This window comes from Strix aluco, chromosome 19, assembly GCF_031877795.1.
Source record: "Strix aluco isolate bStrAlu1 chromosome 19, bStrAlu1.hap1, whole genome shotgun sequence".
Taxonomy (NCBI): domain Eukaryota; kingdom Metazoa; phylum Chordata; class Aves; order Strigiformes; family Strigidae; genus Strix; species Strix aluco.
The window spans coordinates 3,822,289-3,841,622 of NC_133949.1; the positions used below are offsets into that span (position 1 = coordinate 3,822,289).

The window sequence follows — 19,334 nt, forward strand, 5'->3', positions numbered from 1 at the left end:
TTTGGGTGGAGTCACCCAGAGGAGGCCTCAGCTTTCAGCCTTGCCCCAGCCCGTGGCACCCTTTGCTTTGGTGGCCGTTTCATGACACGCTTATCCAAAGACTGGAGAGCTACTGCGATTCAGGTGAAAGTCTCACACTGACAAGGAAAAGCAGGTGCGTGGCTGCCCTCACCCCACCACTCTGTGGGCACAGAAAAGAAACATCCCCTGAAGCCAGGAATTCAGACTTTGTCCATCTTGGCCACATCCCGGCCCCCACGCCAGGGCTGAGCAGGCTGGGACACGGCAGAGGCCTCCAGCCCGAAAACTGGTCGGTGCATTTGGATTTTGATGGAGCTGGGCAAGATCAACCTGAGGATGAGCACCTAGAGCCTTCTCCTGCTTTGACTTCAATCCCTCCCCCCCGTTGCTAAACACACACCATCATGCTGGGATACAGAGCGGGAGCGGGGCGATGGCCCTGCCTGCACGGGCATGCCGGTACCTGGCTGGCCTTGCAGAGAGCTCTGCACACCCCCCGCAGACGACAATGCCCTTGGCATCAGGACCCAGCTCTTCCCTGAAGTTTTCTGCTTTCAAAATTCAGCAGTTTGCTCTTGCACCAGGTCCACACCAGCCTCTCCCACTCCCTGCCAGTGATCACAGCCCAGCACCGAGAGCCAGAGCACGACTCAGGCTTAGCACAGAGCTGGATGCGCTGCCACGTCCAACACCACGTCCAGCACCACCCACAGAGCCCCGGGGCCAGGGGCAGGATTTGGCCAGGGGCTCTGTTACACCCCTCCTGAACCCCGATGCCACCAGACAGCCAGGCTGGAGGGACCCACACCCTCTCCTCCCCCCCAGTCCCTGCCATCACTGCTCCAGCCTCGCTCAAACCTGTCACAGCAAACTATCAAGTCCCAGCTCCGCTGCCGACCGCATCATCCATTCAGCCCCCGAGCGAGCCCCACTGCACCGGCACAGCCGCCACGGGCCGTAAGCAAAGGTCCATCTGGGGTCTACAAACAGACCCAGACCAACGCCAACACCCGCTCCACCGCTCCCAGAGCAGCACAGGCACCTCCCCAGCAACCCACAGCACGTGAGCAGGAGCGCTCACCATCGAGGCGGTTAAAAAGTGTCATCTCCTAAAGCTAGGAAGGATGTCTGTATGGATGGATGCTTGCTATGGGGATCCACGTTGCATTTCACCAGAAATCCCGCTTGGTTTGTGCCATGCTTGATTTGAAGCATCAACTGCCTTCGATTAAGACGGGTGGTACCCAGAGTCATCAGAGGGGCAGGTACAACACCTTTAACTCCTGCAGGGACTGAGGGATTTTCTGCCAGCACACACAAACACGCACGGTTTCTGCCTGCCTTGTGCCAGCGTTATCCCGAACAGCACGAGTGGTCACAAACTCCCACCTACACCCGCCCCCCGAGGATCTCAGAAATACATCATGCCAACAGATCCTGGGGACACACGCTGCGAGTGACAGAAGATGCACCCGCCAACGCAAACGCTGCCCCGGACACACGTGCCCCCGGGTCACGGCACCCTCCTCCCCACCACCCTGCCCAGCCTCTCCGTGTCAGCGCCAAGAAGGGCCCCGCCAGCCCCCACAGCCGCGGGGGATTTCAGCCCTGGCGTGTGCTCTGCGTGAGCTCAGCGCAACCATCCGGCTGCAGCGCGGTGGGCTGCTCGTTGGGGGGATTTCTCAGAGGAAACGGGGCTGTTATTCCAGCTGACCCCCTGCACCAGCTGTACCACTCCTCTTCTGTGCTCCTTCCAGCCCCGTACCTCGAAGCCTGTCCTTGGGCAGCAGCCCACCATCGACCCATCCCAGCACCCGCCACAGCCAGCCTGGCTCATCCCTGCCCCTCAGGGCCCCCAGCCCAGCACATCGTCCTGCCCAGGGGTTCACCCCACAGCACAGGGGCTGTGTGGGGCTGAGGGCCAGCACCGCAGCCCAGGCTGGGGGCAGACAGCCCACGGGGCTCTGCCTGCACAGCAGCTCTGCCTGGGGACACGTGTCCTGCCTGCAGCCCCGTGCCACCCTGCCACACACCCAACAGGATGGCCAGCTACAGGAAGGGGTCAAAAACAAGGGTGCTGAGAGCAGCCCCTCAGAGAAGGACTGGGGGATGCTGGTGGGTGACAGATGGGACATGAGCCGGCAATGTGCGCTCGCAGCCCAGAAAGCCAAGCGTCTCCTGGGCTGCGTCCCCAGCAGCGTGGCCAGCAGGCCGACGGAGGGGATGCTCCCCCTCTGCCCCGCTCTCCTCAGAGCCCTGGAGCACTGCGGCCAGCTCGGGGGTCCCCAGCACAAGGCAACGGTTCTAAACTGACCGAGGGTGGGGTTAGGCTGGACATAAGGAAGAAATGTTGTACACTGAGGGTGGGGAGACACTGGCACAGGTTGCCCACAGAAGCTGTGGCTGCCCCCTCCCTCGAAGGGTTCAAGGCCACGTTGGACGGGGCTTTGGGCAACCTGGGCTAGTGGGAGGTGTCCCTGCCCAGGGCAGGGGGGCTGGACTGGATGATCTTTGAAGCTCCTTTCCAACTCTGATCCTATGAAAGCCCTCTCCCAGGGCAAGCAGGATGGGAAGCACCAGCAAGCCTCTGCAGCCCTGCACAGGAAAACGCACCTCCATCACAACTTCCCCCAAGCCTATCCAGCTTTTCTTGCCTTCATTCTGGCAGGATCTTAATTTGCAGGAATTTTAGCCCCCCTCTTGAAGCTGGCGAGGAAAGCATTCCCCATTATTAAACACAGGCTTTTACCATGACCACGCAGGCCAGAGAGTACTGGCAGCAGAGGAAAGGCATGCTGCCAGTGAAGATGCCCATCTCCTTCCCCTCCCTTTCACCTCCGAAACGGTCCTGGTTCCTTGCACTGCTTAGTCCCATCCCTGCTGCCCACTGGACCCTGCCATTTACTAGAGCCAGAAATCCCAGAGGAAGGCAACCCACCGCCCAGGGAGAGGGTTTCTGCCAAAGCCACACACAGCCTTGTCGGAGGCATTTCTATTTTTCGAGGCAGCTCGCCCCCCGGGCACAGCAGAGCGCTGATGCACGGGCAGGGCGATGGTTATTTAGGGCAGGCACTGAACGCAGCGCTGCCCGGCTGTGCGTGGGGAGAGCGGCACAAAAGCCCAGCCGGGAGCCCTGTGAAGAGGAAATTACAAGGATGGAGCCTGCTGATCGGGAGGGCACGTGCCACTCCGGGCTGGAGGAGGGCACCATCTGTCAAACCCACGTCACTGGAGATACCCTCAGTGCCGTACCACCTCGACACACGGTGCTGGGCTGATCGTCTGGTCCCGCTGCCCCCAGCCCCGTACCCCGCACCGGGCAGGCAGCACCGGTGTGAGCTGCGGGGCTACCCAGGACTCGATGCCACCGGGCAGGCACAGCTCCCAGGGATAGATATTAGGAAGGATTTCTTTGCAGAAGGGGTTGTTGGGCGTTGGAATGGGCTGCCCAGGGCAGGGGGGGAGTCACCATCCCTGGAGGGGTTGAAGAGTCGGGTTGACCCAGCACTGAGGGATCTGGTGGAGTTGGGAACGGTCAGGGTGAGGTTCATGGTGGGGCTGGAGGAGCTTCAAGGGCTTTTCCAACACAGATGGTTCTGGGATTCTGATTCTGTGATGCAGGGTGCTGAAGGATCATCTGCTGCCAGCTTCTCCCTCAGTCCTGGGGCTCGGCCCAGGCACATTGTTGACCCTCACGGGCACTCACCCCAGGCTTGAAGTGTTTTTTCATACACTGCTGCCAAAGTAGAAACAAAACCAAAACACCTTTCCTAAGGAAACCTGAAGTCTCCACCCAGTCGACAGTGTTTTGGCTTCCTGCATCCCAGCTGTGAGCACCCCAGGTTTTCAAAGGCACACAGAAAGCTCCAACCTAGGTCAACGCTACCCGCTGGTGCTGCTCAACACAAGCAGCAAACAATTCACAGCCTTCGAAATCTCAGGCTTGCTTGCCAGTGACAGGCGAGGAGCATCCACTCCCAATGCCACGCAAGCACACCGGGCACACCATCCTCCCGGTGCTTCCCAGCTGCCGAAACAGCCGCCACCCATCCCTGCATCCGCCAGGTGTGCCTGACGCGTGGTAACCTCAGGCAGCAAAGGTGCCCAAGACTCCTTACGGGGACGGAGGAAACAGAGCGGCAGCAAAGTGCCTTAGGTGAGACTGGCTCTAAAACCAGCTTACAGCAGGCGACAAGCCCAAGTTAATTAACACAACCAGCCAGCAAGCAGCTCCACCGCCCCGCAGCCTTGGGGGGTTACTGGTGTTGCCCACTTCACAGGTACCGCGGCAGTGCGGATCGCTGCCTGCCTCCCTGGCGTGGGGAGCGGGTGCTCTGCCGCCGGCACGGCTGGAGCAGAAGAGCAGGAGGGCCCTCATCAACCTCCCTCAACACCCAGCCCTGCTTCGGGCACTTTCAGGCAGCACTGGGGACCCGGGGTCTCCTTCACAGGATCTTTTCTTTCTCCAGCCCGCTGGAGGCCCAGCAGAGTGCCGGCAGCAGGGGTGGCACCACTGCCTCCCTGCTGCCTCTGGTGCTGCTGAGCATGCGGAGAGGGATGGGAGGGCAGGTCAGCCAGAGCTCCTCCAGCGTCTTTCAGGCCTCGCAGGGTTAAACATGCCCCTCCACAAGGGCCAAAACCCCAAGAGGAGGCAGAGCTGAGCTGCAATAACCTCCCTGGCGAAGCAGAGCAGTGCTTGGAAAGATGGTCCAGAGGCCGGGAGCATCCCAGCGCTGTGGTTTTGCAACAAGCACACAGCTAATAAATTCATTATCGAGCAGATGACATCCCTCTGGTTCGAAAAAGCCCTGTTCCCTCCACAGGCGCTTTCTGGAAGATGGCAGAGGAGCACAAACCAACCTTGACTTGAAGCCTGCTCTCCTCCGAAAAGCAAGAGGCAGCAGGCAGGGCGAGCTGTGGCAGGGCATAATGAGGTCTCGATTATCTATCTCAGCGGTGGCTACGCGCAGGCTTTAGCTCCTGCCCTCTTCTGTTAGCGTTGCAGATTTATTTGACCATGTCCAGATGCATCTGTGGAGCCGGTACAAGCAGCAGAGCTGCACCAGGGCAGAGGAGCAATGGGCTTGGCCGGCGCTGGGCACCTCTCTGCATCCCAGGAGATCGTGCTGCCCCCGGCTCGTCCCCCTGCCAAGCCCTGCCAGCGGCACCCACAACCACAAAACCGACCCCTTCCTAGAGGACACCCGTGCACCCCAACAGGCAGCAGGCAGGCAGCCCCAGCTCTGCCTCCAGCCGCGGGGCTGCAGGGGCCAACGCCACACGCTGCCTCCCATCCCCACCAGGCATAAGGCAAGCTTCACAAAAGCACAACAAAAGGAAAAAGCCGCAACAGCTGCCACTCTCCTTTCAGGGACCAGTAAGTCAAGCAAAAAAATGGCCTCATCCCTAAGAGATGCAGGATGCTGCTCGCCGGCTTCGCTTTCAGGCTGAATCTGGGGTTTTTTTATTTACTGGACACCTCCACACTGATCTGCCCAGCCTGAGAAATTTCAGCCACCTAGGCTTGACTTTGCAAAGCGACCGCCCTTTCTGTATAAAACCAAAGCACCCTGGAGGATGCACAACAGAAGGCTGCTCAGTGGGGGGATGCTCTCTGAGCAGCAGAGGGTCGTGGCTGGGACCGTGTCCCTGCACAGAGCGGCACACGGGGGTCCAACACGGGTCATTTATTCCCCGCACCCCACGGCCAGGAGCCCAGGGCATCGCTGTCGTCCCGCGGCAGCTCGCTCGGCACAGCCCTGGCGTGCAGCTGCGCACGTTGCCGAGGAGAAGCACGAGGTCAGAATAACTCGGCAGCAAGCTGCACCAAGAGCTCTTCTCAGCCATCTTAAAAAGCCTACAGGACACATATTAAAGCATACGGATGCCCAGATCCCTGGAAACATCCCAGCCCAGCTCTGCAATGCTCAGCAGAAGAGCAGCTCACGGCAGCAATGCTGCTGAAGCTTCACATGAACAAGACCCACAGCACCCACGCGTGTCCCACCCGCCAAACTACCGCCACCCTCGTATCCTGGGAGGCTGCGCTGACCCTTCACACCTCAGGGTTCGCTTTAGCAGCCAAACCAACTCTCTCCTCAGGAGTCCAGAGGCAGAAGTCCTGCTCCAGAGGGTTTTCAGGGAGGTGGTGTCAAGGCTGAGGACCAGGACAGCCGGAGGGTCTGCTCCCAAGAGAGAGCCCTGGAGAGCTGAACCACCTGAGAGCATGGTTTAATTTACCTACAGTCTCAGCATTAGCATTTTTTGCAGACTACATATATAGTACAGCTATGCAGCATAATAAACTGGGTGTTTTATAGCACGCAGGCCTCAGCTCAGCTATGTCTAATTCCAGTATTCACCAAAACCAGCCCATACTTCCCACTAACAACTTTTTGACGGATAAAAGTTCAAGGTACAAATGACTTTAGCATTCAGCAACATCTGCATGAGTCAGTAGGAGTTTCCAATTTCCAACACTAGCAGTGCAAGGGAGAACAAGATTTCCAAGAGTTTTGTCCTTAGGTGTTGGCTTTCCTTGCTGCAGAATTACGTTACCGGCCTTTGGCACGAAGCCCAACCGCTTTATGAGAGACGTGGTCAACTCTTAAACTCAGTTTTAGAAGCAGGCATGTAAAATTCCACTTAACTATTAAGAACAAGCGTCAGGGGTGACAGAGGTGCCAACAGTGCTGCAGGGGGCAAGGCACTGAGCTCCCCAACCTCTCCTGTAGCTCTAGAACATGGACAGCATTGTGATCTACCGGAAAGGCATCGATATTCTACAGTCAATATATTACAAATTTGCAATCATGGCTAAAGAAAAATTTGGGCAAAAAACAGCAGACAGACTTAATTCATCTGAAATTCATTTCTTAACATCCTTCTAATGGTGGCACCATCCTTGTTATGGCTTCTGTGCAGCCCAGAGCTTTACACTGGCAGTAGGAGCACCTGCAGCCACAGCACTCGTCTCTCCTCTCCACCCCGTAGCATATTCACCAGGGTCAGCACTGGGAGAGGTTTGTGCCAGGATCGCCACGTGCTTTGGTATCTACCAAGTGCTCCACGATGGACACCAAGCCCTGGTGATACCCACCAGCGACCATGAGGTCTGTACTGGGAAGCTGCCGGAGAAAAGAGGAAAGCCTCAGGCAGAGGAGGTGATGCCAGCGGCACCACAGCTCCCACGGCCCGTGTCACCAGGAGAGGATCAACATGTGAAAATCAAGGCGGTCCACAAAAGTTATTCTTTAAATCAGACTGCATTGCCTACAGACACTCATGGAATGTGTTGGTTTGGAAGGGACCACCTTCAAAGATCCTCCAGTCCTACCCCCCCACCATGGGCAGGGATGTCTTGCACTAGACCAGGTTGCTCAAGTGGTCAAGAATGCTCAAACACGGGAATGACATTTCTTTGGTGCTCTTGCCTACACCATATAAAGGAACCTCAGCACCATCCAGGTGAGACACCAACCCTCCCAGAAAGCAAATGTCTTCTAGAAAACCAAACAGTCGTTTCATACACCACAAACCCTAAGTCTGACAGGACTTGATGGAAGATCTGAAAGCAATGGCAGATAAAATGGAAGACTTAATACTAGAAAATCCCCAGTGGACATCACAGCAGAAGCACTGCGTGACAGCAAGTGGCCACGGCTGGCACTGAGCTTCTGAAAACTCACAGGACATCGTGAGCAGATTACATTTTTAATTATTTTTCAGTGAGCTCCCATGAAAAGAAACCCAGGTCTGTAAGTATCCACTACTGCACTATTAACGGAAAGCTCAGTCCCATCTCGCAGCAGATTTTGACGCTACGCAGCCCAGGTTTGTCCCCTGCGCCTGGCGGTGAACGCTAGAGGAGCAGGCAGCAGGGAGGAGGGACCTTCTCCAGAGGAAGGAAAACAAATGAATGCAAATAATTTTGGGCAGGAGATTTGGAATTTTTCAATCCAGTCAGGACCATCTAGTGAAGATGACTCCACCCATGGCAATGGGGTTGGACTAGATGATCTCTGAAGGTCGTTTCCAGCGCAAACCATTCACCTATTTGATGACTGTGGTCCTGCAATGGCTGTCCAACGGCAGCAGGGACAAAAAACTTCTCTACAACAGGTCTCGACACGGTTGTGAAATGGGCCGAGGAGGTTGTGTGCCACAGCAAGGTGTCGAACACAGCTCTGGCTCAACGGGACCTGGAGAACCTCTCCCCATTGGCACCCCTGGGGAAGCTTTCCCTTAGCCTGACCTCTCCACACCTGCTACAGCACAAGGATTTCCCATTCTCCTCTGGATGTCCCCAAAGGCAGTTTTTGGCCAGCAGTCAGCAGATGTCCTGGGCTCCACTTACTACTTCCAAAGCTCCTGCAAAAGGTGATGGAGGAAGAGACCCTCCTGCCAGAGAAGAGTGGCTGTACAGGGGCATCTCCTGCACCTCCACTGGAAATACTCAGAGTACCACACCGAAGAAGGCTTCAGGACATCTCTCATGTGGGACCTGAGCAGTTAGGACCTGCTTGTGTTCAAGGCAGGTTAAAGAAAAGCAAATAAAACATCTATTTACAAAACTCAAACTAGACAACACAGATAGGTAGCTCAAGAAAAGGTGAGCAGCAAAAGTAAACTGGATTCACGGCGGGTCCCTTATCCCAGCCCACGTTCAAGGATGCCTGGTTAAGCCAGTCACCCGGAGCTGCCTGCACAGGACCAGCATCATCCTGCAGATTTGAGGTACTGAAGAAACTTTCTTCCTGATGTGACCTGTCGGCTTTCAGACACAGTAGTGTGGAGCAGGTACCGGAGAAGGGCAGTAGAGAAGGGCAGTAGAGAAGGGCAGTAGAGAAGGGCAGTAGAGAAGGGCCATGTCTATGGCCTTCTGCAGGAATGGCAGCAGGGTGCCTCTGGGTTCACACATCACCCCCCAAACAGCGCCGCACCCCACGCCAGCATCACATAAAGACACACGAGCTGCGTCCCCAGCAGCGTGGCCAGCAGGCCGACGGAGGGGATGCTCCCCCTCTGCCCTGCTCTCCTCAGAGCCCTGGAGCACTGCGGCCAGCTCGGGGGTCCCCAGCACAAGGCAACGGTTCTAAACTGACCGAGGGTGGGGTTAGGCTGGACATAAGGAAGAAATGTTGTACACTGAGGGTGGGGAGACACTGGCACAGGTTGCCCACAGAAGCTGTGGCTGCCCCCTCCCTCGAAGGGTTCAAGGCCACGTTGGACGGGGCTTTGGGCAACCTGGGCTAGTGGAAGGTGTCCCTGCCCAGGGCAGGGGGGTGGAACGAGACAATCTTTAAGGTCCCTTCCAACCCAAACCGTTCTGTGAGCCCATGACACACCACATGCCCCAGCCCGTCCTCTGCTCACAGCCATCAGTTTGCTCCCCTGTTTGGGGGGCGAGGCAGCGCCCACATTTCAGACACCAGCCCTGCTGCTGGCTGCCAAGGGCAGAGATGCAGGCAGCCCGTGGCACATCACCCCTGCCCTCTCCCCCTGCCTTCCAGCTCAGCAAAACTTTCTACTCCTTGTGCTTCCAGAGTTGCCTCATTTTATATTTTTTCTAAGATGGTCCTGCTGGCTTTATGCCTGGTCTGGTCCTGACACAGCATCACTGTTTCTGTTGCCCACACCCTTCCTCTCTGCTCGCCTTCCCCTCCCCATGCATCTCCTCCAAGGATAATCCTGCAGACGCCGCGGTCCAAGGACATTCAGCCGTCCTCTGCCGCGGGTTTGCTCAGGTCACCCTCCAGCCGCCTGGAGCCAGGATATTTCTGCACACTCCGTCTTCCCGGGTCTTCCACTTGGGCTCACTCTCCTCCTTTTTGCTAATATACGTAATTTTCTGGAAGTAGCAATTTATCACAGTACTTAGCTTAATGAGCCTTACTGTACATGTTCTGCCTGTAGTGATAATTTTGCATATTTCCTGAGAAATCTTGTTAACGGGGAGATACACAGCAAAACAAACATTTGTATAGCTTCCGAGCAGCTCGCACAAAGACACTTGCAATTAAAACAACAGGAACTAGTCTAAACCCCTTTGGCTCAAGCCCTTTTAGACATCCAGCCCGCAGCCAACGTACGTGGCTTGTGAACGCAACATCTCATGACTGTTCGGCACCAGGTTTCGGGAGGCAGAGAGTGTTCCTGCCCTCAGGGTGACTTAGTGGGACCAAGCCCCCACCACGCCAGACCCTGAGTGCCCCAGCAGACACCAAGGGACCCCGGGGCTCAGCGTCCCCCTCCAAGGCCAGTGGCCCCCCAAACCCCCATCCATCGCCCCGCTCCCCCCGGGGTGGGGACAGGGAACACCATCCAGAGCTGACCTGGAGGCTGGGCTTTGCACGCTGCTGTGTTTAAAGCACATCAAAGGCTCTTCCCAATTTTAAGTTTTCTTCAGCTCGCCCGGTGCGGGTGCGTGCCCACCGCTGCTAACGGCCCCCCCGCAGCACAGGGATGCCCAGGCCCCCACGACCGCTGGGGAGCAGAAGAACCTCTCGGACAGAGAGCGTGCAAGGCCAGCGCTGCGGGCGCACGCTACATCACCTCTGCCCGGCTGAGCGGCCCCGCAGATCCCTGGAGCGAGGGCTGCCCCATGTCTCACCCCCTCCCGCTCCCCAGGACCCCGAGGGAGCAGGCGAAGCATCTTCCCCCCCCGGAGACGCATCCTCGCGGCGGGGAGATGGTTGGGCCAGGCGTGGTCCAAGGGCAGCCGTGGTGCACAGCCTTCCCCAGCAGCTCTGCTCCTTCCAGCACCCAGAAAAATCAGCTTTTCGGCATCGCTACCCACCCCACTGACCGCAGCCGGAGCAGGCGGCTGTGCGGGCTGGGGAGCCACCAGCTGTCACCCACCACGTGACAGCCCCCAGTCCCCGACCAACGAGGGAAGAAGCGAAGCTGAATTATTTATATGACCCTTTTGGTTGAACAGAAGAGCTCAGAAGCACACCAGGCAACCAAGAGGGTTAAAAAAGGAATGAAAGGCAGCATTTAAATAAGCAAATATATCTATTTCCGGGGCCCACAGGGACTTCTGCATTGGGGGATGGCTCCGGAAAAGCCCCACTGCCCAGACGAGACCTGACTCCTGCTGCAAACAGCAACTTTGGTCGACTTCACATTTGTGCCCCCAAGAGACAAATCATCAGTGGGAGCAGCACAGAATTATTAATGAGAAGGGATGGAGCAAGGTCTGGCTGCAAGTCCTGGGGGGCCACACTGCAGACTTCAGCTGCCACAGGAGGGAAGAGGGTGGATCCGGGGAGCAGGACCTGGAGCCGACCTCGCTTTCTCTCTCCTTTTATTTTTAACACGCACCTCCCCGCAACTCCCACGGGCAGGAGGCAGCATCGAAACAGGGACGCGGCTGGCAGGCAGGCAGGCAGGCAGGAGCAGGGGGTTTCAGTCGGCTGGGGAGGACAGTGGCACGGCACAAACTCACAGATATTGCCAGAAAAAGGGACTTGAAAACAGCTGCTGGAGGAGTGAGGGCGCAGGAGGAAAAGGCAAAACCATTCTGACCATTTCTGCAAGCTGGAGACGTGCAAAAGCAGGTCTGGTTTGGCACCTGTGCCTCTCCCGTTGGCGTGGGTTGGGCAACAGCTCCTTACTCAAAAAACAAGGTATGATGAGAAAGAAAAGCTAGACATGAAATAAAGGGCGACTCTTCAAACCCCGGAGGCATTATTCCCAATTAACACTGATTTGAGCAAGGCAAGCCTTCAGACCCAGCGGGAAGGTCACCAGAAATGTGACCATCACCTCGTACACTCGCTTTGTTGCCAGCAACCATTGAGGCTTCGGTCCTGCAAACACCTCTGTGGCCACCCAGTCTTAGACGAACTGGTCCCACCACACAAGGTCTGTGCTGGGGGCAAACGGGGACCTCCAGCTCCGAACTGTCCTTCCCCTCCTGTCACCACTCTGGAGAAGACCCTTCTCATGCTGGGGGAGCTTCTGCCAGCACTGCAGCCTGCCAGGCCTGGACCCCATCCCGCACGCACGGAGGCCTTGCCAAACCTCTCCCCACAGCGCCCGAACCCACCATTTGGGCAGTGTCCACCCCAGCATCTCAAGGAACGCTTCCATCACGTAACTGCAAGATAAAGCATCAGGCAAGCACTGTCTGTAGGGAATGGGGAGAGGATCTGTCAACCAACAAATGGTCTTTCCCAGCCCAATTAGAACCCAGCGACTGCTACAGTCACCAAAAATCGATTACTATTGGAAATTCTGCTAATTGGCTGTATGAAATTTTGACAGCAGAGTCTCATCCTCCTGAAATCACCCAGCCACATGTTTCTTAATGGCTGGTAACGCCAAGTGCATGGAGTGACAGCAATCCTGACTGAACCATCTGGGTGCACCCAGCCACCGACCCCCGGCACCCCTCCAGCTGCTGGGTCCCCTCAAAACCCCTTCTCCCAGCCCGGGCAGGCATCTCACAGCAGCCCACAGCGCCCTGGCATGGTCTCACTGCTTCAGCAACAGGGAGCAACTGCAGGGAATTGAGCTGTGCTGGAAACAGGGCACCCCGGGACCAGGGACCAGGAACTGCCACATGCCACTTCCATGCCACTGCTCGACATCTGCAGTGACACAGAGAGTGGGATCAAGCGCACCCTCGGCAACTTCACCGGTGACACTGAGCTGAGCGGTGCAGCCATACGCTGGAGGGAAGGGGTGGCATCCAGAGGGACCTGAACAGGCTGGAGGAGGGGGACATGTGAACCTCATGGAGTTCAACCAGGCCAAGTGCAAGGTCCTGCACAGGGGGTGGGCAACCCCAGAACCAGCACAGACTGGGGGAGGGAGGGAGGGAGGGAGGGAGGGAGGGAGGGAGAGCAGCCCCTCAGAGAAGGACCGGGGGATGCTGGGGGGTGACAAATGGGACATGAGCCAGCAATGTGCGCTCGCAGCCCAGAAAGCCAAGCGTCTCCTGGGCTGCGTCCCCAGCAGCGTGGCCAGCAGGCCGACGGAGGGGATGCTCCCCCTCTGCCCCGCTCTCCTCAGAGCCCTGGAGCACTGCGGCCAGCTCGGGGGTCCCCAGCACAAGGCAACGGTTCTAAACTGACCAAGGGTGGGGTTAGGCTGGACATAAGGAAGAAATGTTGTACACTGAGGGTGGGGAGACACTGGCACAGGTTGCCCACAGAAGCTGTGGCTGCCCCCTCCCTCGAAGGGTTCAAGGCCACGTTGGACGGGGCTTTGGGCAACCTGGGCTAGTGGGAGGTGTCCCTGCCTGTGGCAGCAGGGCTGGAACTAGATGGGCTTTGAATGTCCCTTCCAACCCAAACCACTTTGTGATCCTACAACCCTTGCACAAGTCCCTCACCTCTTCCCGCTCTCTCTCAAAATATCATTCATAATTATTTTACCATTTGGACCTGTCTCACACTCTGGAAATCCTGACATCTCACCCAAACTGAGCTGTCCCCTTCCAGACAGGATGGAGTAGCATGGGACCCTCACAGTCCTGCACACACACATCACCTTGCCCCGGCCCCGTGGCACCCAGGGCCAGGACAGCTGAGCTCCACATGTCAAGCGGAGCCTCAGGCTCGTCCTCCACCTGCAGGAGCTGACGGCTTTTTATAACGCAGCACCCTCAGCACCAGCTCTCCTCAAGCTTTGGAGGACACAACACAGCAGAGCCTAAATAAAGACATTTTAGTAAGTGCCTGGAGCACAGGGAGAAGCAGCTCAGACACGGTCCCAAAAGCAAAATAAATTATTTTTCAGATCATTTTTGTCCCATCCCTGCTCTGTCCCCAACGCTGCAGAGGGACAACGGCAGCAGGAGGGGCAGCTTTTGGGGGTTTTGGGGAAGGGGACCGGCTCCAGCCCAGCTCCAGATGTGCAGGAAACACCATCCAGGCTAGAGCCGCAGCACCTACCCACGAGCAGCTGAGAGCAAAGCTCTGCTGGGCTCCTTCCAGGCATCCTTCACGGCCAGCCCTCGGCTGCTCTTCCTCCACCACAAGAGGACATTTTTCAGCTGTAAGCTAAATTTCCTGTCCTTGGTTCAGAGGAGGCCTGGGGGCACCCCCACCCCCAGGGCACTCAATAAGCTCAGGTGAGTTTGAACACAACTGGAGCACCAAGGTTCAGAAAAGACACAGGATTAGATTTTGAATTTCAAGTACCATTTTAAAAAGCCCATTAAGGCGTGAAGCTCTTGTTCTGCACAGCAGTGTAAGCCCTGCAGCCCCTCCTCAGCTCCAGTACCACCAGCTCTTTTTTTTTAATTCTTCTTTTTTATCATCCCTGGCAGAATTTAGACACTGTATTAAAATGGGAAAAAATCTGGCCCAGGCTATTAACGAGGCTGGCTACTCTCAGCACAGAAAAAACAAGCCCAACCATTCCCTATCCTCATCCACTGCAGCATCTCGCCCCTCCCAGATGACCGCCACCACCACGGCTGTAAATCCCCGTTTCCCGGGGGTGCTGCCCTGCTCCCCCCAGCCCTGCCAGCCCCTGCCCCAGCGCGGGCACCCACTCTGCTCCGCTCCGGCTATCCCAACGCTCCCCCCCAGCCCCGGGGGAGCAGGGACCCCCAGGGAGAGCTGCACCATGCTGAATAGGGACCAGCAGCACAGCGAAAATGCATTTGATTTTTCTCAAGACATATTGAAAGGAACAGAGAGATTTTAAAATACTCTACGGCATCACTTCTCAGCCAGCACAGGCTGCCAAGAGGACATTCACAGGCTGGTTTTTACTATTATTATTAAAAAGCCTATTTTCCAATCCTATTTCACAGCCTGCGCTGTTGGTGGAGAAAAGAGCCCCCTGTTTGGGTGCTTTCCAGGCACTCCGGCTGAGGGGGGGCGGTTGTTCTTTATAGAGCCCCCACCCCCCCAGCACCGACAGCCACCCCCGCGGCCCCTCGCTGGCGTCACCCCAGCTCCGTCCAGACCGAGCCAGGCCCCCGGGTGGGGGGTCTGTGGGGTCCCACCAGCCCGACATCGACAGTCGCCCCCGTTACCCGTCGCTCCACGGCGGGGTCGCCCCCTCCCCTCCCGTAGGTCACCCACCCGGGGTGCAGCACGGACCAGACCCCCGCTCGTCCCCCGCTCCACGCACCCCCCACTCGCCTCCCGGGCAGCTCGGCAGACCCCACCGTGAAGTCATTACCAAAAAACCCCCCAAAACCCCAAGAAAAAGCAGCAAAGCAAGCGCTGGTGTGCCGGCAGGAGGGGGGATGCCGGAGCAGCGCCCGGGGGTTTCAGGCTGTCGCCCCCCGGGACCCCCCGCGGCTCCCGCACGCCGCAGCGCCCGGCCCGTGGGCGGCAGCACCCCCCGCCCCACGGCAGAGGGGGGGCCCGGGGCACGCGGGGGCGCTGCCGCCGCAGCCCCCGGCAGGCAGGGGCGCAGGCAGGGGCGCAGGCAGGGGCGCAGGCAGCGGGGGGCAGCGGGGGGCAGCCTGCTCGCCTCCACCCACACCGCCGTGACCCGCGGGGGTCTCCGAGTGCCCCACCGGCGGGACAAGGTGCCCCGCTCACCGCTCACCACCCCCCACCCGTCACCCCCGCCACCGCGGCGGGAGCCCCGGGTCACGGCACCGCGCGCCAAGCGGCCCCGGGCAGCGGCGGCGGAGCTGCCGGGCCCGGGGGGCACCCGCGGGCACCGGGCGGCGGCGGGGGGCACCGGGGGACGCCCCCGCGGCGGGGCAGCACCGGAGGGGCGGCGCGGCCCCGGGCTCTTCCCCGGCAGGTGACATCAGCAGAGCCCGGAGGATGAAAAAGCAAAATGGGCGCAGCGCGGGCCGTTCCCGGTGCGCCCCGGCCCGGCCCTGCGGCCCGCAGAGCATCCCCCGCCGGGCGCTGCCCTCCCTCCGCCGGCTCAAAACAAACATTTGCATTTATTTTTTTTTTTCCGGCTGCGATCGCTTTCAGCCGGCTCTTCCCCCCCCCGGCAGTCGGTCACTCGGTGCCGGGGGAGGTGGGGTCCCCCGGGGCACCGCCCGCCCAGCGCCGGGGGGAACCGGAGCGGCCCGCGGGAAGGGGAGGCGCGACCCGGGGGACCCCGCTCCCGCCCCGAACACCCCGCGAAGACCGCGGGGCTCGGCCCCGTCCCCCCGGCCCCCGACCAGCCTCCCCCGGCGCCGCCGCTCGGGGCACGGCGGTCCCCGGTCCGGGCATGGCGGGGGGGGGGGGGGGGGGGGGCGAGGCGGTGCCGGGCGGTCCCCGGTGACGGGCAAAGGCGCTGCCCGCCCCCCCCCCGCGGCCGGCGCCCCCCACTCACGGCGCGCAGCTCCCCGGTCCGGTCCTTCATCCTGCCCGGCCGCCGCCGCCGCCGCCGCCGCTGGGTCCGGCCGCCGCGGGGGAGGGGCGGGCGCGGCACATGCGCGCGGGGCGGAGCCGGGCGGAGCGGGAGCGGCGGGGGGGGGGGCGGGGGGGTCCGGGCCGAGGGGCGCGACGGGGCAGGGCACTGCAGGGGGGGGCACCGGGGGACACCACACCGTGGGGTCACAGCCGCGGGGGGGTCAAAGTGGGGGGAGTCCCCGGGGGGGGCACAGTGCTGGGAATAACGTCAGGGGAGATCCCGGCTGAGGCTGACACTCGGGGCTCGGCTGGGGCCTCTCCCCTGGGGGGGTCACACCTGCGGGACATCGCATGGGGGGGGCACACGGCTGCGGGGTCACCCCTGGGGGTCCCGGCGGCAGCACCGCGGGGATCCGGCAGGCAGCGGCGGGAGGGGCTCGCACTGACCCCCAGCCCGGGGACAGGCCGGGGGGGGGGGGAGGGGGTGGTGTCCACCAACCCCGTGCTGGCAGGGAGCAGCGAGGGGCCAACGAGGCTCAAACCGGCGGGACGAGGCCCCACGCGAGGCCCGCGCCCCCCACCCGCGCCGCCGGTGCCCCCCCCCGCGCTGGGGCGCGGCGCCCCTTGCCGTGTCCCCGGCACCCGCCGGAGCGGAGCGGGGGGGGGGCACCTTTCCCGCTCCTCCGGGACACCCCCCCCGGGGACAACCCCCCGCGTTACCGCCAGGGTCGCCCTGTGGCTCCGGGGAGCCCCGCGTGTTCCCGTACTTTCCCGTGCTGGTTCTTCCCCGAACCACCCAGATCCGTCCCTTTCCCCACTTTCGCTTCCTTTCTTAAACATCCCATAATAAGTGCTGTGCAATCCCCTGCATCCCAAACGCGCCCCGTGCCCCCGGGCAGAAATCCTTCACTGCAGGGCCCAGGGGCCGGAGGGGCCGGACGGGGGATCCCCTCCTCTGAGCCCCTGATCTGGGCTCCCACCCACCCTCGTGCCTCCGTGGGGCTCCCATGGGCTGGTGGCTCCTGCGAGGGACCCGGAGGGGTGTTATTGGGGGTCCCCCCCCACCATCTCCCCGTGCTCCTTTGCAGGTGGGCGGAGGAGCTTCACTGCACATCCCACCGGCGGGGAGAGTTCCCGGCACCGGGAACGGGGCTTCATTTACTGACGTGACTAGAGCAGAGAGACGGGGCCCCCTCTGCCGTCACCCCCACGAGCCCTCCATTGGAGGCTGGTAGCCCACCTTCTCCCTGCTCTCTCTTCTCCTCCGTCCCCTCCTCCTGCGGAGTCTGGGCAGGCACGTGGAGGAGGTGTCCCTAACCCTAACCCGAGCCCACACCAGCACCCTCCTGCCCAGAAGGATCGGCTGCAGTGGGCGCAGACCAGCTGAAACCAGGCCTAGAGCCAGCACCTCAGTGCTCAGCCCCAGCACCTTCCCCAGCCACCCCGGGGATCCCCACGGACGGCGCTTGGCACAGCGCACGCTGCCAGGCCCCTGCCACAGGCTGCTGGTGGTTTCTCACATCACTCCAAGCCCGACGCCTCCAGGAGCAACCTCCTCCCCTCCCCTGGCAGCTCTGCTCATCTGCCTCATGCAGACATGGGCCCGGGTCACATGGAGACAGGACCTTCAGTGCCTTCTGTGGAGAGCTGGGGTCATCCGGGTCGAGGCTTGCTGCAGGGGAAGGGACCAGCTTTCTTCCCCAGGGATTTGAAGCTCCCATCACATACGCATTGGCTGAAAAAACAGCTCCTCACACATGAAGCAGCAGAACAGGCGTCTGGGTCTGTCTTTGGGCCACCACCATCCAGGTGTCACCTGGATGGTGGTGGCCCACGTGGGGGCACAGAAGACCTTGTTGCTGCAAATCACTCTAACGCCGAGGATGGTCTTACCCACAAAGGGACTTACAAAGCTGCCCGAGGACAGCCAGGAAAAGCCCGTGCCTGGTGTCCTCCCGCATCGCGGCAGCCCAGCTTTCCAGTGCCCACCGTGAGGCTTCACCTCTTTGCCTCCTGCCGAGGGAAGAGGCCTCTCCTTGGACAGCTGCACGTGCCCCGCGCTCCCTGTGCCCACCCCTGCCCAGGGCCGGTGAGGAGGATGAAGCCTTCCAGCCCCAGCTCCCCACCCTTGCCTCTCGACAGGGCCAGGACACCGTGCTCGGGCTGTCCCAGCCGAGACTGTGGGTGGCTCTGACCATGCCTTTGGCTGCGGTCGCACTGGAGGGCCCTCTCCCCTGCTAGAGCTGCACAGCTCATCCCGCCTGTCCCCTCACGGCCCCGCCGTGGCCCTGTGGCTCGGCTCCCGCTGCTCAGCACACGCCAGGCAGATCCCCAGCGCTCGGGCTGCCAGAGCCGGGACCCCGCCAGCAAGACAAGCCAGCACCTTCCTCCAGCCAGACACCGACAGGACCACCCCGCCCCCATCTGCAGCGCCCTTCTTAGCTAGATTCCATCAAGAGGCTCCCAAAGAAACATTTTTCTCCTCTCCTAAGCTCCAGAGTACCACGGAAGCCAGCATTCCCTCTTTGCAAACGTCCCTGCCTTCCCTACACAACAGCCTTTCCCATTTCCAGCCCCAACAGCTTCTCACCTCCCGTGAGGGCTGCAGGTCCCCTCTCCTTTCCAGCCAGCCCCCGTCCACGCACCCTCCCTCCAGTGCTGGGTGCCACCACCCATCCCATACAGGGCACTAGGGAGGGCGGCAGGAGCCGAGACAACGGGCAAAGCAGCCTCCGACCCCCAAACCTGAGACATGGCTACGGGAAGACCGGCCCCCCAAGAGCCCTGGAGATGCTGGGACTAGGTGGAGGAGGCTCAGACAGCTCTTCATTCATGCTGCAAGCACCAGGGACTGCAAAAAAAAAGAAGTCAGAGACACACTTCACTTTAACAGCCCCATGTCTGCAGAGCTGGATGTATTTACGAGCTTTCAGGTGAGTCAGGCAGCTGACAGCAACTGAAAATGCAGCACAGAAACCCGAGGAGTCACACGCTCCACTTACACACGAAAAATTACAAAGGTATTGTGAGCTGAGG

At 60.1% G+C, this 19,334-nt stretch overlaps 1 protein-coding gene across 1 annotated transcript in view; it reads right to left on the minus strand.

The window, feature by feature from the left end:
- Positions 1-16,349, minus strand: part of STX1A (syntaxin 1A) — a 93,084-nt gene extending 76,735 nt beyond the window's left edge. Inside the window, exon 1 of the mRNA XM_074844912.1 lies at positions 16,279-16,349. Within this exon, the coding sequence (XP_074701013.1) occupies positions 16,279-16,308 (30 nt within the window). The 5' untranslated portion in view covers positions 16,309-16,349. The remainder of the gene's footprint in view (positions 1-16,278) is intronic.
- Between the last annotated feature and the right edge of the window lie 2,985 nt (positions 16,350-19,334).